Below are 23887 nucleotides of genomic sequence, written 5' to 3' on the forward strand. Positions count from 1 at the left end.
TCGTCCGCCGCGCCTCGCCCCACGTCGTCCGCCGCGCCTCGCCCCACGTCGTCCGCCGCGCCTCGCCCCACGTCGTCCGCCGCGCCTCGCCCCACGTCGTCCGCCGCGCCTCGCCCCACGTCGTCCGCCGCGCCTCACCCCACGTCGTCCGCCGCGCCTCACCCCACGTCGTCCGCCGCGCCTCACCCCACGTCGTCCGCCGCGCCTCACCCCACGTCGTCCGCCGCGCCTCACCCCACGTCGTCCGCCGCGCCTCACCCCACGTCGTCCGCCGCGCCTCACCCCACGTCGTCCGCCGCGCCTCACCCCACGTCGTCCGCCGCGCCCCACCCCCCCCCCCCCCACACGTCCACGGCCGCCACCCCATGTCCACCCCCCACGTCGGCCACCCCCCCCCCCCCCCACACGTCCACGGCCGCCACCCCATGTCCACCCCCCACGTCGGCCACCCCCCCCCCACACACGTCCACGGCCGCCACCCCATGTCCACCCCCCACGTCGGCGCCCCCCCCCCCCCCCCCCCCCACACGTCCACGGCCGCCACCCCATGTCCACCCCCCATGTCGGCCACCCCCCCCCCCCCCCCCCCCCCCACACGTCCACGGCCGCCACCCCATGTCCACCCCCCACGTCCACCACCACCACCATGTCCAACTCCACCACCCGTGACCGGTAAAGTGTCACTGGAGGCAGGGGTAATAGGAGGGTCAACCCCGACTGTACATGGGGCATTTACGGATGCATTGGGTGCGAGAAGACTGGAATAGGGGCTAGAAGTATTACACCAGACCCAAGATACATTTTGAAGAAGCTCAATCTAATAGGGGCTCCTGTAAAAGCACTCGCATCTCTACCTCACAGTGGCATGCCTGCACGAGACACTCATAACAAGCATTGGCATTGCCAATAAGTCTGGCCTTTGGGACCTTAAAGTGTTTAGCCATGCAACACTTGATGTTGTTGCACCAAGTATATTGTGCTGGATAACTAAACACTTATAAGGGCCCGAAGGCGAGACCTATTGGCTATGCCAGTGCTTGTTTTCTTTCCCATTGGATATTGGGAAGGGGATATTGTCAAGTTTCTTTAGTGAAACGATTCGTTGGTGGGGGATTTTGTGTGGTTTTTTAAAATTATATTTTTTTATGGATCGTATGTGAAGAGAAAATCTAATGGTAAGGTTACAAGCTAAACCGACTCGGTGGACAGCTTCTGAGCAGCAGACGTTAGTAAGTGTATAAGTGGTTAGTTTAATTTTATGTTAACTGAAGCACGAAGGGTGGTTCTCCAGGTAGGTCAAGGCTTTGGTTGCCATTGGCTACTAGGTTTGAGGCTTTGTATATTTTGTTGCTTGTGGGAGGTGTACGATGCAGCTTGTAATGACATAGCGCTAATGAATGGCGCTGAATGTGACTGCGTATATACTGAGAGGAAATGCTACTTGGTTATTGCAATATAAAATGGAATGTTTACAGATGTGAACATCCCTACTGATGAAATAGATTATTCATTTTGTATTTTTTTTTTATTGCCCACACTAGACTGTAGGATTGTTTTGTCACAGTTTGGTGTCCTTAATCAAGTTAATGACTGAATAGGAAAACTGCTTCTAAAAGTAAGATTATAGTCTGCAACAAAATAGAGGGGTCAATAAACTATAGGCTATGTAAATGGGCATTAATTAACAAGAGGTTAGTTAATAAGGTATTTGTGGATTAGTGTTTTTTGGGTCTTTTTGTTGGTACTGTAAGGAGGCGTTCGTGCTAATCTCTGTAGAGGTGATGGGGATAGCATTGCATGTCCTAGATGCACTTGTAAGATTATTCTTTTGCTTCTTGAACCTGGGTGATTATAAGCGTGATTTAGCACAGCTCAGTGTGGCTACCCTGACAGGATTAGTTTTTGAGACCAGTAATTTGGGTGTGCCACAACAAGGCTTTGTGAGTTATGCAAAATACTTTTAAGATTCTTCTGGCTTTGACTGGGAGCCAGTTAAGATTGAAGACAACTGGGTTACGTGATTATAGCTCATGAGAAGTCTTCCTGCAGCACAGAGCACTGCCTTCTTTGTGCAAAGTGTGCCTTGCTTATACCAGCGAGAAGAGCATTTCTCTAGTAGTCTTGCTATGACCAATGAATGTACTAAAAGTTCAAAGTCTGAATTTGGGATAATAGGTTTAAAATTCTTGGCAATACTGAGGTGCTGGGGACTTTGTTGTGGCTTTTCTGTGTATTTGATAATTCAGGTGCTATTTGATTTTGAGAACTGGAGCATTCAATTTTTTTGGGGTTCGCAGGTTAAGATATTTAGAGGCCCACTGGTCTTGGACCTGGATTGCACTGTAGTTCGGGGGGAAATGAGGAATTCAATCTTGAGTTAATTTAGCATCTGATACCAGCAAGATAGCCACAATCTAATGTCATTTAAGATTTGGTTTGGCTGTGTATCATCCACATGGATATAGTAGGAAGTGTTTGACTGTGTGAGGATTGTGGTCATAGGTTTCATGTACAGATTGAGGAGAGTAGGGGATAGAATACCGCCCTGTAGTACTTAATAAGTGGCGGATAGATCAGCTAGATTCCAATTTATCTTGAGGGTTTTTTTTTATCTGATTGCTATTATAGAATCGCCCTAGAGCCTTTCTTTTTATCTCCCATTCTGTCACTGAGTCCTTAGTAGGATATTGTGGTTGACAATGTTACAGCCTCAGATATTTAAAGGAGTATGAATAAGTAGGAGTGTCCCTTGTCTAGGAAGCTTAACGGATAAAGGACTAGTTTTATGAGAAGGGTGTGGAGGGGCAGAAGGTGACCTGTCCTGTTTACACATCCGGTGACTAGCAACTGTTGAAGCAACTGTGCGTGGATGAACTAGCCCAGCTGCTATATTGTATACTCGGTGCAGGGTTAAGACTGATTTGCATATCGTTGGGTCTAAACTGGAATGGCATGGGGAGCAAAAGAACGATGGATTTTGGCCCCGATCTCTGTACAGGGTATGACATTGTTCTGCATTCTGTCCAATTGTTTTTTGCATTTGTCACTCCGAGTGGGACAGGTATGCCCAGACGTGGGTCTTGTGCTCTCCATGCCACTGGAGTCAAGCTATCCTGGCTGTTGAGGCCTGAAAGCCCAGAACCAGTCCTAGGATGCTGGTTTCCAGTCCAGGGAGGACCTGGCCTGGCAGTTTGGCTGGACTGTTCCATTGGGGGCAGGGTCCAGACTGATTTGCATATTGCTGGGTCCAAACTGGAATAGCATGGTGAGCAAAAAAACGATGGATTAAGGCCCAGATCTCTGTACTAGGGTGAATGTGTGACTTTGCTCTGCATTCTGTCAATCAATTGTTCTTTTTGCATATTGTATTCTGTGGCACTTGGATGCATTTTTTTTTTCTTTATCAAAGAAACTGTTTTTTCTCCTGCAGAAGTCGAGTTGCGTCTATCCATTATAAAGCTCCCGTGGTTTGGGACATATGGACCTTTATGTTCTGATGTACATTGATATCCTTGCTTTTTGCTTTACCAGTAATGGGTTACATACATCCACCTGATGCAAGTAACTATGGTAGATTGGAATCCTGTTTGAGAATTGCTGAGTTTGCTTTTTCTAGCGAGGACCTCAGTCCCAGGTCTGTGTTACCCCACTATGCTATTACTCAGCCCTTCATCGCTCAAGTGATATTTTCAGTGGGAGCTTGAAGTGAAAAGCGGTATCTCACCGGGAAACGTCCCCCAATTGCACTGCCAAACTCCCAGAGGAGGTTAATCCAATATTAATCAACTGGAAAGTGATGATTTAGAGTTGTATATGCTTTTAATCAGCATCATAGTTATAATCAAGTCTAGATTCCTTCGGAGTGTAGCATCGTCATAGAAAATGAATGAGTCATGTCGTCCGGACCCAATGCATTCCGGGGAACACTTCATCAGTGGAAAATAGATCTGTAAAAAAATGAAGCAGTAATCCTGTCAAGTTAAAAACAGAGGTAAAAACAAAGTAAAACATTGTAAGGGTGTGCAGTGCATACCAACCTGGGTACAAAATGTAGGAAAGGATGACTGTGAAAGGTAATAAAACTATTTGTGTTATCATGCTATGAAGTGAGGTGAAAGCTGTACCCCGCAGAGCGGACACAGGAATAAAAATAGTGGCCCTTGATTTTATGTGAAGTAAATTGGTGACTGGGGAATGGTAAAATGAAATTGTGCCAACCGGAAAATATGTGATGGCCATGCTTAGCAAAATACCAGGGATGTTAATAAAGGAAACGTGACCAAAGGTAAACTAACTCTTCCACAATAAGTTTAGGATAATGGTAAAAAAAGTGGGTGCCATAATGCCAGTAATGTTAATCACGTCAATGTGACTGAAGGTCAACTAACGTGGTGACTGTGAATTTCAGGTAATAGTAAAAAAAAACATGCGTGCCCCATATTGTGCCTCAACACTAGAACAAACGTCTGATTAAAAATGTTGTTTCTAAGGACTTTTACCGCCATACTCGGGAGGAAGATATTCTGCATGAGTGAGATTCAATAGGAAGCGTATTGCATGCAGAAAGGGGTAAAAATAGACAAAGGACCAGAAGTTAACCACACGTAAAGACCAAGAGAATCCCGGGTGCATCCAAGTGCAGGAATGTAATAGTAGTGAAACTATCATCATAACTATGATGATAAAAAGTATAAATTACTCAAAATAATCACTTTCCTGTTGAGTAACATTGGATGAACCTCCTCTGGGAGTTTGGCAGTGTATTGGGGAATGTTTCCAGGTGGGATTTCACTCCTATTCACCTCAGGCTGGTGGACCAGTCCGCAATACCCCGGTCGCAGGCAAAAAACCTACTTTTTAGGTTTCGCCAAAGTGAAAGCTGCGCAGCTTTTCACGAAGGTGAAAACCTAATGAGAATAAAATGTTGGTTGGGAATCCGCCCCTCTGTTCCATTGGCTAGCTCCATAAATGGAGGCTAGCCATTGGAACAGAGATCTGTCAGTCATGGCCGGACCAGATTCGTGGGCGTTCCCGCGATTTCTTCCCTCTCCGCCCCTCTGTGCACGTCATCTCGGCGGTGGGCGGATTCCTGCACTAACCAATGGAGCCGTTACAAGGCGGAGGTAGATGCGCGTGACGGAGATCTATTTATTGAAGCCCAGGCGCACACGGCGTTTACGTGCAGTTGAAAATGGATTGACCGGGCGCCGTGCCAGAAACCTGCGGTCTTAACATCGCGCTGTACCCAAGCCCCTCAAATCCAGTCAGGTAAGATCAAAGAGGCGCTGCCCAGACTTGGAAAAACATTTCCAGTCGCGTGGATATACTGTCTGTCAGGAGGTAATTCGCGCCGCGGACGCACGCAGCTCGGATTGCCGGGGCGAGACTTGAAATCTCCGCGCGGCCAGGACGGCACACATGCGGCACATGTTTCTGTTCTACCGGAACGGGGATGAGAGGCATATTTTGTCAACAACAAAACCTCTAACCAGGCCTCCAGCAAGCTTGTCCAATCTATCGAGCTCGGTGCCTAACCCGCAGCCACCGCTTTCACTTTCAGAACTGTGACCCCTGTTCAAAGAAACGGAGGGAGACTTTAAAAAAAAAAAAATGAAATCACATCCCCGTGAAAGACAAAATAACTGTGGAGGTGTAAATCGTGGCTGCGGCCAGTGACAGGAAGGGTTCTGGTGAGCCATTAGCATAAATCTGACAAGCGCTAATTTGATGGGCAGCGGTATCTGTCTGCTGCAGGGCCAGTCTAGACAGCCTTTTGAAACACCACGGTTTGTTCCCAGTCCCGCCATCTGGATATGGCAACAAGAGCCGAGCCGGTGCCTTTCACACGTGGATCAAAGCACATGCTAATGCCATCATGAAGTTATGCTCATAAAATCTATCGCCGAACACCAAGCCATTTCCCCAAACCCTCGGTGGAGACGGCTCGCCAGCTAGGGGCAGATAAATACGAATATTTAATGAGCGGGGCCTGTCCAGGGATATTGCTGTCCTGTTTGTTTAAGAAAAGACCAGTTTTGCATACCTGCTCCGGTTTGTTTTAGAAAAGGCACGTCTTGCATTGCAGTGCTGCCCCCCATTTACAAATGTTTGTGTCGAATTGCATTTTAGCGTTGTCTCGTCCTTAAAACCACTTTGTGCAGCAGTATCGAATTAACAAAAGACCAGACAATAGTTTCAATCTCTTGAGTTAGTTTGTGCAGCATTATCACAATTAATTTTTATCCACTTGCTCTGTTCAGATGAAAAGGTAACAGAATGCAAACTCTCAAACAAAATAATGTGTACCCGAACATAACACGCCACAGTAATAGTGGGCGAAAAAATACATTTCGATTTTCACAATTATTAAAATACAGCATAAACCATTAATAACACATTGCAATTGTCACTGTCTAAAAATGAACAGCAAGCTCTGCTTCTTTTAAAGTGTATTCCACCCTATACATATATGCACATTTCATCTTAATGTGCATATATGTATAGCAATAAAATGTATAGCAATAAAAGCCTTCATGTAGATTTTTTTAATCATCTTAACCAGTACACATTTTTATTATCTACATGTAGATTAAAAGGAAAAGGCAGAGCAATCCATGGGATTCCTGAAAACGTCAATGATTAGTGTTCCAAGTACCAAGCAAATATTAAAGGCCTATATTTTTATACAATGTTCACGGTTACATATCAACCAGATAGTATTACAGTTTAAAGAACAGTGCAATAACGGATCAAGGCAGCGAGGCCCCACTCCGGCCGGCCTAGTTTAGTTCGAACCTAACAGACAGCGCAAACTGTGTGGTTGCAAAAGATATATTGTGGGCTTAACAAGAATATACAGGGGCTTGTAGCCCCATGAGAGTGTATGTGTTTTCCAGCTATCTCCCCTCCTTTTCGCTTGCCCCTGTGCTTCTCTCCCCACTCACAGTAGTGTTGCGCTCTCTCCCCTGTGTGTGCTTACTCTCCTCCCCCATGTGGTCCATGTTGCTCTCTTTTGATTGTGTTGATTCTCCCCTGACCACTGTTTTTCTCCTCGGCTCACCGGGTTTTGTCCCCAATCCAGTCCTCCAACCTGCTCCTGCAACTAGTCATCTTTTTTAATGGAAAAAAACAATGTCTAAGCACTTTCATGCTGCATTTTAAAACGTTGCTTTCATACTTTCTTTATTTAAGGATTTATCTCCCATTGGTAAATAAAAATAATTTTAAGCACTTTCGTGCTGCGTTTTAAAACAACGATTTCATGCTCCTTTTTTTTTTTTAATTCACCGTTCTAGCTCAGATTGGTGAGTAAAAATGGTAAAAGAATGTATAGACAGGCCATTGTGACACAGTGATGCAATCACCACACTCCTCGCTGCTAAACATGGCACTGACACACCACCGAGAGACACACAAAAACCGCAGACCTTAAGAGGGCACCATTCGCATATTACTCGGGCACCGTGACACACTGGCACACCCCGACGTGATGCCATCGGCATGAAACGCCAGCCCAGTCATACCTTCACACTCACCTCAGTGCTATATATAGCGCTGCAGTGAGACAGTGTCACAGCCCTCCGGAGCACTAGGGCATTACTGGTAATCAATCACCAGCTATAGTGACACACGCGTGAGTGATAAAACAAGACACGCAGACCCGCAGGCTTTACTGCTAGAAGCAAGGCTGGCTGGCTTCGGCGCTAGACACCGACACGTCTGCCTTGCTGAGCCTGGCGGACCTCCAGGCTCAACCCAAGAATAAGAAACACACCGACTCACTACTACACACGAGCCAGACAGGCCTCCCTGCTGAAGACCATCAACAGGCTCCTGCTAAATAGGTATACTCAGGCCTCCTTGGTGAACACGAGACACACAGGCCTCACTACTAAACACAAGACAGACAGGCCCCCCCGCTGAACACGAGACACACAAGCCCTACAATTGAACAAAAGACGGACAAGCCTCGCTACTAATGAGGACACACAGGGTTCATTGCTGAACGCGACAGATATGCCTCCCTGTTGAACACAAGACATGCAGGCCTTACTGCTTAACTCGAAACACACAGGCCTCACTACTAAACAGAAGACAGACAGGCCTTACTGCTTAACTCGAAACACACAGGCCTCACTACTAAACAGAAGACAGACAGGCCAACCTACTACACATGAGACACGGAAGCCTCACTATTACACACGAGACACTGAAGCCTCTCTACTAAACAGAAGACAGACAGGCCTCCTTGCTGAACACGAGACACACGAGCTATACAACTGAACAAAAGACACACAGGCCTCACTACTAATGAGGACACACAGGGTTCATTGCTGAACGCGACAGATATGCCTCCCTGTTGAACACAAGACAAGCAGACCTTATTGCTGAACTCGAAACACACAGGCTCACTACTAAACAGGAGACAAGCAGGCTTCACTGATAAACACGAGACACACACTCCTCATTGCCCACAACAAGAGTACACATACGTGTCTGGTGTTGTCATGTATAAGGATTACACCTGACCCGACTCGTCGTCTCTGTGCAGTGAGTTCCTCCAGGCTTGTCTTCAGTCTCCCTCTGTGTGCAGTGAGTCCCTCCAGGCTTGTCCTCAGTCTCCCTCTGTGTGCAGTGAGTCCCTCCAGGCCTGTCCTCAGTCTCCCTCTGTGTGCAGTGAGTCCCTCCAGGCTTGTCCTCAGTCTCCCTCTGTGTGCAGTGAGTCCCTCCAGGCCTGTCCTCAGTCTCCCTCTGTGTGCAGTGAGTCCCTCCAGGCCTGTCCTCAGTCTCCCTCTCTGTGCAGTGAGTCCCTCCAGGCCTGTCCTCAGTCTCCCTCTCTGTGCAGTGAGTCCCTTCAGGCTTGTCCTTAGTCTCCCTCTCTGTGCAGTGAGTCCCTCAAGACTTGTCCTCAGTCTCCCTCTCCGTGCAGTGAGTCCCTCAAGACTTGTCCTCAGTCTCCCTCTGTGTGCAGTGAGTCCCTCCAGGCCTGTCCTCAGTCTCCCTCTGTGTGCAGTGAGTCCCTTCAGGCCTGTCCCCAGTCTCCCTCCCTGTGCAGGGAGTCCCTCCAGGCCTGAAATAAGACTCCGCCTTTGTGCAGCTAGCTCATGCAAGTGGGTTCTAGCCTGCACCAAAATAACATATACAACTTTGTTTTGTTTTTTCTTGCCTTCTGCCTTTTGATTGTGCCTGTTCCCGCCCCCCCCCCCTCCCGCTGTCTGTGTGCCCTTTCCTGCCCCCCCTCCCGCTGTCCGTGTCTCCGGCCCCACTTGTAAATGCTAGTTTTATTTTTGCAGTATATTTCCTTGGGAAAGCACATGTCTGTAGTTGCATTTGGGGAATGAATCTCTGAAACTGAGATCTGTTTTGAATTTGGGAAGTGCTTCTCTTGGAGACAGCAGCATAGTGTGGGCTATGAGAGCTGTGTGGGCTATGAGAGCTGTGTGGGCTATGAGAGCTGTGTGGGCTATGAGAGCTGTGTGGGCTATGAGAGCTGTGTGGGCTGTGAGAGCTGTGTGGGCTGTGAGAGCTGTGTGGGCTGTGAGAGCTGTGTGGGCTGTGAGAGCTGTGTGGGCTGTGAGAGCTGTGTGGGCTGTGAGAGCTGTGTGGGCTGTGAGAGCTGTGTGGGCTGTGAGAGCTGTGTGGGCTGTGAGAGCTGTGTGGGCTGTGAGAGCTGTGTGGGCTGTGAGAGCTGTGTGGGCTGTGAGCTGTGTGAGCTGTGAGAGCTGTGTGGGCTGTGAGAGCTGTGTGGGCTGTGAGAGCTGTGTGGGCTGTGAGAGCTGTGTGGGCTGTGAGAGCTGTGTGGGCTGTGAGAGCTGTGTGGGCTGTGAGAGCTGTGTGGGCTGTGAGAGCTGTGTGGGCTGTGAGAGCTGTGTGGGCTGTGAGAGCTGTGTGGGCTGTGAGAGCTGTGTGGGCTGTGAGAGCTGTGTGGGCTGTGAGCTGTGTGGGCTGTGAGCTGTGTGGGCTGTGAGCTGTGTGGGCTGTGAGCTGTGTGGGCTGTGAGCTGTGTGGGCTGTGAGCTGTGTGGGCTGTGAGCTGTGTGGGCTGTGAGCTGTGTGGGCTGTGAGAGCTGTGTGGGCTGTGAGAGCTGTGTGGGCTGTGAGAGCTGTGTGGGCTGTGAGCTGTGAGAGCTGTGTGGGCTGTGTGGGCTGTGAGAGCTGTGTGGGCTGTGAGAGCTGTGTGGGCTGTGAGAGCTGTGTGGGCTGTGAGAGCTGTGTGGGCTGTGAGAGCTGTGTGGGCTGTGAGAGCTGTGTGGGCTGTGAGAGCTGTGTGGGCTGTGAGAGCTGTGTGGGCTGTGAGAGCTGTGTGGGCTGTGAGAGCTGTGTGGGCTGTGAGAGCTGTGTGGGCTGTGAGAGCTGTGTGGGCTGTGTGGGCTGTGTGGGCTGTGTGGGCTGTGAGAGCTGTGTGGGCTGTGAGAGCTGTGTGGGCTGTGAGAGCTGTGTGGGCTGTGAGAGCTGTGTGGGCTGTGAGAGCTGTGTGGGCTGTGAGAGCTGTGTGGGCTGTGAGAGCTGTGTGGGCTGTGAGAGCTGTGTGGGCTGTGAGAGCTGTGTGGGCTGTGAGAGCTGTGTGGGCTGTGAGAGCTGTGTGGGCTGTGAGAGCTGTGTGGGCTGTGAGAGCTGTGTGGGCTGTGAGAGCTGTGTGGGCTGTGAGAGCTGTGTGGGCTGTGAGAGCTGTGTGGGCTGTGAGAGCTGTGTGGGCTGTGAGAGCTGTGTGGGCTGTGAGAGCTGTGTGGGCTGTGAGAGCTGTGTGGGCTGTGAGTGCTGTGTGGGCTGTGAGCTGTGTGGGCTGTGAACTGTGTGAGCTGTGTGGGCTGTGAGAGCTGTGTGGGCTGTGTGGGCTGTGTGGGCTGTGAGAGCTGTGTGGGCTGTGAGAGCTGTGTGGGCTGTGAGCTGTGTGGGCTGTGAGCTGTGTGGGCTGTGAAGGCTGTGAGGGCTGTGAGAGCTGTGTGGGCTGTGAGAGCTGTGTGGGCTGTGAGAGCTGTGTGGGCTGTGAGAGCTGTGTGGGCTGTGAGAGCTGTGTGGGCTGTGAGAGCTGTGTGGGCTGTGAGAGCTGTGTGGGCTGTGAGAGCTGTGTGGGCTGTGTGGGCTGTGAGAGCTGTGTGGGCTGTGAGAGCTGTGTGGGCTGTGAGAGCTGTGTGGGCTGTGAGAGCTGTGTGGGCTGTGAGAGCTGTGTGGGCTGTGTGGGCTGTGTGGGCTGTGTGGGCTGTGTGGGCTGTGTGGGCTGTGTGGGCTGTGTGGGCTGTGTGGGCTGTGAGGGCTGTGAGAGCTGTGTGGGCTGTGAGAGCTGTGTGGGCTGTGAGAGCTGTGTGGGCTGTGAGAGCTGTGTGGGCTGTGAGAGCTGTGTGGGCTGTGAGAGCTGTGTGGGCTGTGAGAGCTGTGTGGGCTGTGAGAGCTGTGTGGGCTGTGAGAGCTGTGTGGGCTGTGAGAGCTGTGTGGGCTGTGTGGGCTGTGTGGGCTGTGTGGGCTGTGTGGGCTGTGTGGGCTGTGTGGGCTGTGTGGGCTGTGTGAGCTGTGTGGGCTGTGAGAGCTGTGTGGGCTGTGTGGGCTGTGTGGGCTGTGAGGGCTGTGAGGGCTGTGAGGGCTGTGAGGGCTGTGAGGGCTGTGAGGGCTGTGTGGGCTGTGTGGGCTGTTGGCAATGTAAATAACAATGCCATTTATTTATAAGTAAAAAAAAAAAGAAATGTCATGAGCAATGCAAATAGCTCTAACTTTTCCAAAGGCGAAACCATTGCATTGTAAATGCTTGTTGAATTTTGTTTTTGAATTTGGGTTACGGATCCGGTGTGCCTTTACCACTACCGTACTGTTTCAATGGGAGCTGATCATAAACATCCTGAGACCTCTTTGACCTGTTTGAATTTCCATCCTGAGGTTTAGTGATTGATATCCTGAACTGCAAGTAGCAGAACATTTCCTCTTTTCAACCTTACATTGTCCTGTGCATTTTCCATACCTGAGGTTCTGAAGTTTGCACCTTCAACAAATTCTGCTTGGCTTGTAAGAATTAATTCACTATTTGTTATAATAACAAAGACTTGTTTTCCTTTCAGACACAAAAGTTTCAGAAAAGAAAAAATTACAAGACAAAATAAAAGAAAAAGAATTGAAATTGAAAAAAAACCAAGAGGAAGTTCAAAAGCAAGTAAGTTTAATACTGTATTTTGAGTTTGTATTTAGAATATAATTCACATAAAAGATTTTAGTTTTATCATTTAAGACAGTCCATCCACATGCTGTTTGGGCTACCCTGCATACTCAATGTTAATGTTTCTCCTGTCCTAGTCTAATCAGTTTAGACCTTGGAAAAAAATAAATGAACAACTGTTCTGACCAGGCTAATAGTACTGCAGTGTTGGCTGAGATGGTAGACTGACTTTCTTGCCACTGGGAACACTTCAGTAGATACAATGCATAATAAAAACAAATTAAGTAGGGTCCATGTAAAATAGTACAGCTTACTTGAATAAAAGTCTGTAATGGAATGAAAAGAAATATGTAACAATATTGCTTTTCTGTGCAAAAGCAATGCTAACATTAACCAGCATGGCATATTAAAGGAAGTGAATATATAGAAAGAGTTTGAGTCTTCCTGTGTTGATTGACGTGAAGTCAGTAGAACACTAGCTGTAATAAAATAAAATCTCAACCTCTTTGGAAAGTCAACCTCTTATTATAATGCATGTTCATGTGGATTGGTTTGATATGACTTGTTATCTGCATGTCCCTTGATCACCATGGGAATGGTCCAGCTGAAGCCTATACGATACTTCAAAAACTTTGAACATTATATGCCTATTCTTGACAATCGGACAGGCAATGCCTAGTTTCTAACTGACATTATACCTCAGAGTGCTTTATGTCTAGCAACTTGTCCGAATGCTTATTCTGAATCATGGAAGTGACTGGAGGAAGCCTCACATTGAGCAAAGAATTGTTCCGGCACATGCCTCTTGCAGAATTGCACTGTTTGCTTTGGGCATACTTATTTAGATAGAGGAAATTTGCTGAGGCACACATTTTGGGTCCGAGATTGACCTGGGCATACCTTAGTATAATAAAGGGATCATTTTGAGAATGTGCAACTCTGAACTTGGGTCTCTTGCCTAGACATGAATTATTGTGAATGTGAGGAATCTGCTACACTCACTGTTGATCCTGAACTCCAAGTCTAGCAGAACATGTTTTGCTCCGCAGCCTCTGGTTTGCTGCAGATGAAACCTAGGAGGAAAATGTATTGCTCTTTTAGGGAGTGCTCCGTGTTCCTCTTGTCCCTCCCCTACTTCCTGTCTAGAATTCACACTTCGATGTATTTAGTATTGATATGTAAAGTGAGTACTGTGATGACCTGGGGTTACAAGTAAGTAACTTTTCCATGTTTTGTTAGTTGGATTCCCCCTTCTTTATTTCTTGCAGCATCCAGTGTTAGAACAAGGACAAATTCTGCAGTATTCCTATTGTTGCTTTTTATTCACCTGCAGTGATCTACATACACCATACTTGGAATCTTTGTTCAAAAGTATGCGCAAATTATGCAATGATTTTTATTGGGCTCAGTCTTTTAATTTTCATAGAGAAACCCTAGATCTTTCACACTTTTAGATTTTCCTGTCTCTCAGCTAGTGTTGAGTTTTCACACATCTTTATTCTCCATTTTGATCAACTGAGAAAAACCTTTACTGATTATTTGATCCTCCTTTTGTTAGACTAAAATTTCTATCAAGGTATTACCTCTTTTGTTATTTAGCTTTCTGCATTTACGCTCCACCTGTGAGATACTTTGCAGTCCTAACACATCCAGGACATAGTCTTTTGTGGGTGAAGGAGAAAAAGTAGGTTACCTCTTACCTTTTGTGTGAATTTGGCCTGAAATTGTATTGTAGCCAACTCTCGTACGATCAACCAGGACAAGACCAACGTCTTGATCTTTGGCCACTGTAGAAAAAAGAAACTTCTAAGTTAGTGCATGGGAGCTGTGATTATTAAAACAACCACAACGTACCACTACCTGTGGGTATGCTTCAACGAGACCTCCAGACAAGCGACCCATCTAGCCGCCCTGAAAAAGAAAGCCAGAGCCATTACACAGAGCCTGACCTGTCTCAATTAGATCTTAAACAGCTCATTGGTCGTTCCTATACTAAGTCAAGAAAGCCACTCTTCTCCCAGCGCTATAAAATGGGCAACAGGCCTTCCCAGAGGCTTGTGCCGCAAGCCTAGACTACGCTCAATGCACGGCCTATAGGTGAGTATTTGAACTGCCCATATACATACGAAGGACCAGACTACGTTTGGAATTGGGCATTCCAAGACAATCACTCACCTGCGTAGCTGACACCCTGAACTTTTACATAAATGCCCTAAAAGCACCTGAAAATACTCTTAAAGCACACCTGAAAGGCAATTGAGAGCCATCGGTATCCCTGGCACCGACAAATCCAAAAATCTATAACCTCTGTACAAATCGAAGGCACTCCACTAAACTCATACAAACTCATACGTTATCACTCACAGAGCCTGGAAAAGGGTCATCAACATCAACAGGCAGCTGAAACTAACCTCACATTTGCTGGATACCCCCTCTTTAAAGTCCTCGACTATCTTATCCCCCTGAATGATTCTTACTTACCGGGAAGTCCCAACCATACCTCTCAGAAGATATGAACAGACGGGTCCTCAAACATTTTTTTTTACTACCAGTGGCTGATTTCAACCAATGGGCTCCATCAGGAAAGGAGGGGGTCTGCAGCTTGTGTAAGTACAAGAAAGAATCATGGCTCCACCTTCTGTGCTGTTGTCCCACGATCGACTCCCCCAGAAGATCTCTCCTTAAACCAGTTTATCTAAAGGATATCCACTCATGCCTGGAGGCATAGTCACTGTGTTTCTCCCACACTGACACACGAACCCTGTTGAGGTGCAGTATTATGTCCAGGAGCTTGAAGACCTACTTCAACCCCACCTTGCTACCTTTGCTCAAAAACTGACAACTTTAATGCGCACGATTTCTCAGACACTTAAGATTTCCGTTTTGCCGGAACCACGCAAATGCCTCCTAAATATATGGGGCCCTAATGACCTAGATAGGTATGGACTGATTTGGGCAACCCTGTCCATGACAGTAGCCAAACGGGATATTGCACAGAAGTGGGGGGCTCCAGAATTACCCACCGCGAACCGGTGGGCTAAGAACATGGACGTTCTGATGGTTACAGAAAGGGCGGTATACGTCCTTCGAGCGGCCCCCAGCAAATGGAACACGGTGTGGGCAGCATGGAATGTATATAGGGGGGAGATTTGTGACCCTTTGCCAGAAGGTGACGACCTAGACTCCGAAGAGGAGGACGAGTAAGAGATGAGACTGGGGATGGTGGCCGCAGCGGGACGGAGGAAGAACTGTTTTGTAACAACTGAACTAAGCGGTGACGAGGGGGCAGGGGAAATTGCTGATTGTTAGATTGGGTGTGGGCATATTAGCAGTGGTGACTCATGTTTGGGTGGGTGAAAGGGGAGTTCTTGTTTACTTTGAATTATAAAGGACCTGTTCATGTTGACCAGCACGTAAAGGGGGAAAATTGAAGAAATACGATGATTGCTATAAGAATACATGCGAATGCATATAGGGGTTTGTGTGGATTCCTGCATCATAAATTATGCCTATAACGTGAATACTAGACTTTACGTGGATATGGATGTACGAAAAAGCAAAACCAGACTTTGATTGTACCATAATAAATGCATATTATGCCTTCATGTTAATAAAGATTTTCAAAAAAAAAAAAGTGGAGCAGCACGTCCCTAAAAAAAAAACTGACAACTTCAGTGTGATCCTGTGACCACCCGAAACCCCCTCATCCCCCGTGGGTATCCGCATCTTTATTTACTCACCGTCCAAAGATCATAAGGTATTTCGCTGGACTTTTATACCCTTAAACACAGACCGTAAACATGTCCTCATTCACTGTATAACTTTCTTTGCCATGGCCAACATTGGTGTCACATTGGTGCCCTCTTTGTCATTTTAATAACTGTTTTATTGTAAAAAAAATTATGGTTTTTACTAACTAAAGATTTTCACACTTGCCATTAAATGTGCTACCAATTTCAACTAGCTGTGCCTGAAGGTATCCAAATTACTGATGAAGAAACTAGCTATGAAATCCACTTAGGCAATTACACACAGTTTAATGTGGCAGCTTCTGATAATAAGCAGAATCTTTCTCGTCTTTATAGTGTTTGCTAAAATACTTAAAACAGTAGTACTAGCTTTTTCAATAGAAGGTTTGATTGAAAGCTGATCCCTTCGGTGCTCCACGTAAGATAAGAGTATCTCGCCTTTTTCTCAGTGGAGAATCAAGTCGGGCAAGGACCAAACTTACTCTGGTCCTTTGTTTCATCTGGGGCCTAGGCTCACTATAGTTATGCTTGAAGTTCGTGTTTGGCCCGGACAGTTGAGATCCTGGGGTACTCCCTCGTTTCCTGCAACTGCATTTATCCCCTCTTCATTTATTGCCTTAATTCTGCTTACTCCACAGCCTTTGTTGAGGTTAACGTCCATTCTGACTGCTGTTTTCTGCTGCAAATTCTGTTTTTAAAGTATTCACCTCACCCTTCCTTTCTGCCTCCAGCACTCAAGTTTAGGCATGGATGGCTTCTTTCAGATGTTTTATTTGCCATTGTTCTTTGGCTCCGAACGGGTGCTCTTGGAATGTATGTCCATCTTGGAAGGCCTTTTGTAATTGCCCGCACTCAGAACAATGCTCTCTGGTAGCGGAGTACAGCACATGATTTCTCTTCACACTTATGAAGATGAGTAATGCATTGGAACTGAATGCCATACATTCAAGTAAATAGAAAAGCATGGTTTTACAAATGCAAAATTACTTTGTTGCAAGTACCAGGCTAGGTGTGTCAAAGGTAAATGCCAAAAAACGACACACATTTGTTTGTAGCAGAGGATCACAACTGTTGCTCAATTGGTTTAATTTTGTTCAGCAAACCTGCAACAAAATTTAAGATATAGTGCAGTGTCTGACTTTAGTTATGTGGGATATAACTTAGAAACCTCCGTTTAATCACAAGACTTCAGTGATGTTGTTTTTTCAGCTGGGAAAAATCACATGTTCCAGGGAGGAGGGGCAGAAAGCCTACTACAGGCATGGATGTGGCTGGGGCCCGGGATGTGTCTGGCCATATCCCCTTACTCTAAGCATCAGCAGTCTGTTACTTTCTTATTTATTCTTGGTTAAGCACATGATCCTTGGTGCTAAACTTTATAAAGATAGCTAATCTGAGAAATGATCCGCAGAGTACTTTTTCTAGAGAGGGAGGTACTCTGTTTCCAATCATAGATAATCCAGGAAGGTGTTCCACAATTTGGGTGCCTGAACAGAAAACTCCAGTCAGCCATTCCTTTCCTTGAGCATCTTAAGAGTGGCTAGGTAGTTTGGTCCAGAGGGTTGAAGTGTTGTTGTGAGAATATATTTATTACATTTCCTGTTCAGAATACTTGGGAAGGTGGACTGTTCCTTTAATGGCCTTAAATGTGGTGCAGCAGGTTTAAATACAATCCTATTTTACAGGCAGTCAATGCAGTTGCTTCAGTGGGAGTTTCAGGGAAGATGGTGTATGAGGCGAGCAGCTTCATTTTGGATCACTTGTAGCCTTATTGAGCAGTGCTGTGTAGATGGAATTTGCGAAGTCCAGTCTGATTGTGATTTGTTTCAATATTTTTTAAGGCTTCTAATGGCATGAGGGATTACTAATTTCCTAATAGTTTTTATAGGTAAATACATTTGAAAATCGCCATTCTTATCGGAGATGTCCTTGTCAGCTGACTGTCTACGAGTACTCTGAAGCTTTTTTCTTTTTTAGGTGTCTATGGATTTCCCATCTCTGACGGGCAATAATTGTCCCACTGGTTTATTCTGTTTAAGATCACTTTTTCTTTTTTTTACTGAATTGATTTTTGATTGATACCCATCAGCTCCATATAAACTTCATGGTGTTCTGATACTCAAATTATGTGGCTGTTCAGCTGTCAAAGTGAAGTAATAGCGAAAATAATTTTACAAACTGCATTCTCTTAGTCAGCTCTTTTATTAATGGTCTAATACACACATTGAACAGATGTGGTAATAGGAAGAAGCCTTGGGGGACTCCACAAGTTACATGTGTTTCCGCTGCCCTGGGGGGAAAATTGGAATATTCACCCTCCAGTCTAGGCTGGGGAGACAGAAAGCTCGCTGAGATCTCCAAAGAAATAAAAAATGGATGGCCCGCCCAGTTATCAGTCCGACCCCTATAGCTACAACATCCTTTCTGGCCCCGGGCGCCTAGAGCATGCCCATGGCAAGCTAGAGGAAATTTTTATTCTTTTGGGTGTAGTTTTGCCATCTGAGCTGGCAGAGGGGATCAATCCCATTTCCTCTCACTTGCCAAAGGGAATGGTTGCACTATTTGGACTCCGGGTCTACCAACAACTAGGGAACCCTATGAACACTGCATTATTGAAACGTAAAAAGAGAGCTGAATCCAGGGGGATGCGCCTGGCATGGATGCCACTAAGTTTACTTACACAGCAGTAGGCGTCAAACATTTGCTAAATCATGCATTCCACGATTCAGAATCTGCAGGTATCTTCAATATTCCTGCTACCCAGCGATCCCACACTTTTCACAATAAAGCAGTACCTTACTTGTGTGGCTGAGTATATTTACCAGAGACTAGAATGGGCCAAACCAGGGACTATAAGAAGACCACATTGATTTCATATAGTCCAATTTAATGTGTTCCGGTCGTAGAGATAGGCCACAGATGAGGTTAGATTTACCTCTTAAGATTTCGTGGGGAGTAGATCAAGCTGGGGTTTTTGTGTGCAAACTTATCTAAACGCAGATTCCTCTGGTTTAGATTAGTCCAAGGCGCCAGACTGAATCAGGAAATATTTTCCAGAATTGTCCTGTGTTGGCAGGTGGTGCATTGTTGACCTACAGTGACTTCATGACGTCTTGGAACGGGTAAAGCTACATATAAGAGCCATCTCTGTGCAATGACATCAGTTCTTTCTCCTCCATTAGATGTAGGCTCAGAGCTCCACTCCCTACCTCTGATACCTTCAAAATCCTTATATAGCAGTGTGCTAGGGTTAATTTTCAATCTGCAAATGACCGGATTCCAGCTGCGCAAGGACTGGAGGAAGCATGTTTAGATCACTGACCCATACAATGTGTCTCTATGGTCCTTGAGCCCTGGTCACCACTCTGTCATACAAGTGTTTCCTAATGTACCCGAAGGCAATGCAGGAACAGTAGACCAAGCTCTCCTTCATAAGACTCAAATTCTCCAGGAATCTAGCTTACATTGATACTTTGATGGCGAACTGGGCTAGGCTGTGTTCTGGCCTTCCGTTCAGTTGATCTGTGGTTAGGCGGCATAGACTGATCCAGGGTTATCAGATATTTTTTACTAGAAACCTTACACCTGAAAACCTGGTAGCTTAGGATTCAACTAGTAAGGTCAGTATGAATTATTTTCCAGCCAATCTTCTGGATAGTCTTTTCTTTGGTACAGCCATGCTTTATGGGGCATTGCCAGAGAGGGCTTCCCTACTGTCCGGACGTTCTCCGGTCTTTGTTGGCCAAACAAAACAAGATGGCTAGGACACAGCCAAGTATGTTCTTGTAATGATCCTGCCTTCCCTTTAGAATGCCTAGCATCATTGTGTGCTGTGTTCAAGAAGGAGTCTGTATTCCTTTGTCGGCAGTTGCTCAGGGTTGTAATGTGGATAGGAAGTATTACCTCTTACCTAATTTAATATACTAAATAAATAAGACCATTCTCAAACCTCTACCAGTGTACTTACTTCATTACACTGGCGACGATTTGAAACTAACCCAGCCAACGTCCTAACACATCTGGCGAATTCCGTGTGAGCAGCTTCGACTTCGGACTGAACAGCAGAGCATCTGGTGAATTCCCTGTCCACAGTTTCAACTTCGGAGTGAACGTCGGAGCCTCTTCACCGGTGAAGCAGCTGTGGTACCTATTCTTCCGTGTTTCTCGCCGCTCTCTGGCCCCGGGCAGCTCTACTCTGACTTCTTCGCAGTGAAACCTTTCTCCGCTCAGGCGCCTTCTTTGAGGTGGGCTAACTTTGACATGCTGCGACTGCCGCGACTTTAGATGTGGCTTTTCTGTAAGTACTTTTGTTTTTCAAGACACCATTGCCCCTGCGCGAGACAACAGGACCGCACGTAACTCACGAGCTCCCGCGCATGACTAAGCGTGAGTCACGTAACTCACGAGCTCCCGCGCATGACTGAGCGCGAATCACTACTTCCTGCAAGAGCTCCTGCGCATGACTCCGGGCGAGCACCAGCATGCTGTGCGGCCCGCGCATATGCTGTTCATGTGAAGTCACGTTATTGTTTCTCTCCTCTTCCTAGCGAACGCTGACATGCACAGTTGTTTAAGAGCGTGTTATGAGCATTATCTTATTTCTTCACTGTGCGCTGACACGCACAGCTTTAAGTGCCCAACTAGTGTTTCCTTTTTAGCCTGTCAAGAGCATTACTTTCTCATTTCTTCTCTGCGCGTTGACTCGCACAGCTTAAAGTACCCAACCCTGCAAAAATGTACATTTTCTTTTTGCGCTAACACGCACAGCTTTACGCTTGTCAAGCTTTTCCTCGCTGACACGCACAGCGTAAATTTCACAGCTTCATTTTATAAAAACAAATATTTGATTTTTCTGACAAGCTTGGTTTAAAAAATTCTCTGAACAAGTTAATTCAACGTTAACAAACACAACACTCATTCTACAGTGTTTATTTATTTAATACGGTCATTTCATTGTCTAAAATTGTTCTACTTGTCTTTTGATTATGCAAAATGTCACGCCTCAACCATTTTTTCTTTCCACTCCCGGGGAACCTACCGTACAATGGTCCAAGTGGAAAAAAGTTTTTATTAACTACGCCAGGGTATGTGGAGTTTCTCTCAGTGCCGAGAGGAAATCGGCTTTGTTATTACATTGTTTAGGTACTGAAGGGCAGGAAGTCTTTGAACTCTTACCTGATCTTGATGACTCCGAATCTGACTGCCTCAATGAATTTGACATTTGCATACAAAAATGAGACAAACATTTTCTACCTAAACTTGAGCACAGTTTTGGATCGCTATCATTTTGGGAAAAGAACTCAACAACCTAAATAAACAGTAGAAATGTATGCATCTCATTTACGTAAACTCGCATCCACTTGCAAGTTTGAGGGTGCTCTCGAAGAAAGAGTAAGAGAACAATTCATGCTTGGTTGTACAATTGAGAAAGTGAATGATGAATTGTGGCAGAAATATGACCCCAAACTCGACTAAGTCATCGCAATTGCAAAACGTATTGAGCACTTGTTAGCATGTGTTGAAAGTATAAAGAAAAATAAACTGACCCTCAAACTACTTCCGATGCGAAGGTTCAAGCTGTCTCAAGTAAGAGCTTCTAAGAATGTCGAATCTCATGTCATCAAAACAAAACGCTTCAAACCTCAAACATCATGGCAAAGAAAACCTTTCCCTGGGAAATGCTTTCGTTGTGACAATTCTGGCAATCTGGCTGATAAATCTTGCCCTGCCATAAATGCAAAATGTCTCAACTGGGAAGGTTGGTCACCTGGCCAAAGTTTGTAGGCTGAAAAAGAATAGAAAGAACAAACCTGTTAAAGAGGTTTGGATACAGAGTGGATCTGAATCCAGTTCTGATGATCTACATTGCGGTGAGATCTTCACTCGTGTTTCTCAAATGAAGTACTCGAACCCTATTGATAGCGTCCTTATAAACGGACATAGTTAAAATGCTGTTCGACTCCGGTGCAAAGATTACTTTGGTCCCGAAGTTTTTTTTATGACTTCTTTCTCAAGGTAAAAATAAAAGTTTTGAAACCTGATATAAGGCCCCTCACATACCGGGGGGACCTATCAAATTGGTTATTTTGAAGGTAAAATTGAGTTCAGAGATCGACTCACAGCTGGGAAAATAGCGATCTCCTCAAAAGGGGATAGCATAGTGAGTTGGATTCATCAAGCTGAAACAGGAGTCATGCTAATTTCCGGTGGTAATCCCTGCATTGTCTTAAGAGAAAGACCCATTCACCCTCTTCAAGAGAATCTTCACCACCGCCACCGAACGTACATCCTCCTCCACACCTTGAACTTACTAAAGTAGATCAGGTAGATGATCTACACTCAAAATTCAAAGAGGTCTTTAGTGAACTTCTAGGTTGTCTATCAGACTACACTCACAAAATCATCTTAAAACCTGATGCCATCCCTGTAACTCTTAAGGTGCGGAATGTGCCGTTAGCTCTGAGAGATTCCATGGAGAGTGAATTGAAAAAATTACTTAAGGAAGGTATCATTGTTAAAACTGAGGCAAGTGATTGGTTAGCTCCGGTGGTTCTTGCACGAAAGTCCTCAGGCGAGGTCAGTCTCTGTGTTGATCTGCGCTCTCTCAATCGTGCAGTTGTGCCTGATAGGTATCCCCTCCCCAACATTGCAGAGATGTTGACTCAACTGGCTGGTGCTGAAATATTTTCAACACTTGATCTCCGGGCCGCGTACCACCAAATCAAGATTAATCAAGAATCACAGAATCTCGCAGCTTTTATAACACCGTTTGGTACGTACAAGTTTACTAGACTTCCGTTCAATTCGGCAGCCTCTGTTTCAAAGAGCTATGGAGGATGTCTTGCAGGGACTGCCCGGTGTAAAGATATACCAAGACGATGTGTTAGTTCACGGCCCTTCTCAAAATATTCATGATGAAAGGCTCAAGGCTGTACTGGATCGTTTTAAATCACGTGGTTTGACACTACGTGAGAGTAATTTTAAATTCAAATTTAGTGAGATTCACTATTTAGGTCACAAACTCTCTAAGAAGGGGGTCAAACCTAAGGAGAAGTTGGCAAAGACCATTACTGATCTTCCTGCACCTCAAAACAGAGACTAACTTGTCACTTTCTTTGGAATGGCAGAGTATTATAAAAAAAATTGTTCCACACTTTGCCTCTCGTACCCACACTCTCAGAACACTTCAAATAAACTTTGCTCCCTTTTTAAGGTCAGAGAAATGTCAGGACAAATGTTATGATGTGAAGCGAGCCTTGAGCAATGCTCCTTCTCTTTACAGCTTCGATACGTCTGCACCATCTATACTTGTTACAGATGCTAGCTCTAGAGGTCTTGGAGCTGTTCTTAAACAAATCAATGGTGATCACGAAACAACGATTATGTTTTTGTCAAGAGCCCTCACGGGACCTGAACTACATTATTCTGCAATTGAAAAAGACTCAGTATATTTTGGGCAATTAAACTTAAGAAGTTTCTGTGGGGAAGCTTCTTTACGGTTCAATCTGACCACAAACCATTGAAGGACTTATTTATAAAGTAGAGTCTTGATGCTGTGTCTTCAAGAATCAAAGTGTATTGTAGCATTACAGGACTGATTTTGTTGTACATCAAATACCTGGTACACAAAACAAAGTTTCTGATTGTTTGTAGGGAATGATCCGTGTGACAAATGCAATGATGCAGGTGCTGAATGTGAGTTTGATGATTATAAAGTCTGTGAAGTGACTGACGGTGTTTTGACCGAGGATGAATGGAAGACTTCTATATCAAATGATCCGATCATTCTTAAGGTTTGTGAGTTTGTGACTAGGTTGGTAAGGTATAAATAGTCTAGATGAAGAGACAAGGAAATTCTGGAACGTGCGACATGAATTTTCGGTATCCTCAGGTTTACTTCGTAGAGACACTAGACTTGTTCCACCTATTTCCGGGCCCATTACAGCTGGGCACCGCCAAAGTCTGGCGTTCCACCCCAATCTGTATGCTCACCTCCC

General features: G+C 45.9%; 1 protein-coding gene across 1 annotated transcript in view; it reads left to right on the top strand.

Moving 5' to 3' along the window:
• Positions 1-23887, top strand: part of EIF3J (eukaryotic translation initiation factor 3 subunit J) — a 224217-nt gene that overhangs the window by 74119 nt on the left and 126211 nt on the right. Inside the window, exon 4 of the mRNA XM_086957911.1 lies at positions 12047-12138. Within this exon, the coding sequence (XP_086814037.1) occupies positions 12047-12138 (92 nt within the window). The remainder of the gene's footprint in view (positions 1-12046; positions 12139-23887) is intronic.

This window comes from Lissotriton vulgaris, chromosome 2_1, assembly GCF_964263255.1.
Source record: "Lissotriton vulgaris chromosome 2_1, aLisVul1.2, whole genome shotgun sequence".
NCBI classification, from domain to species: domain Eukaryota; kingdom Metazoa; phylum Chordata; class Amphibia; order Caudata; family Salamandridae; genus Lissotriton; species Lissotriton vulgaris.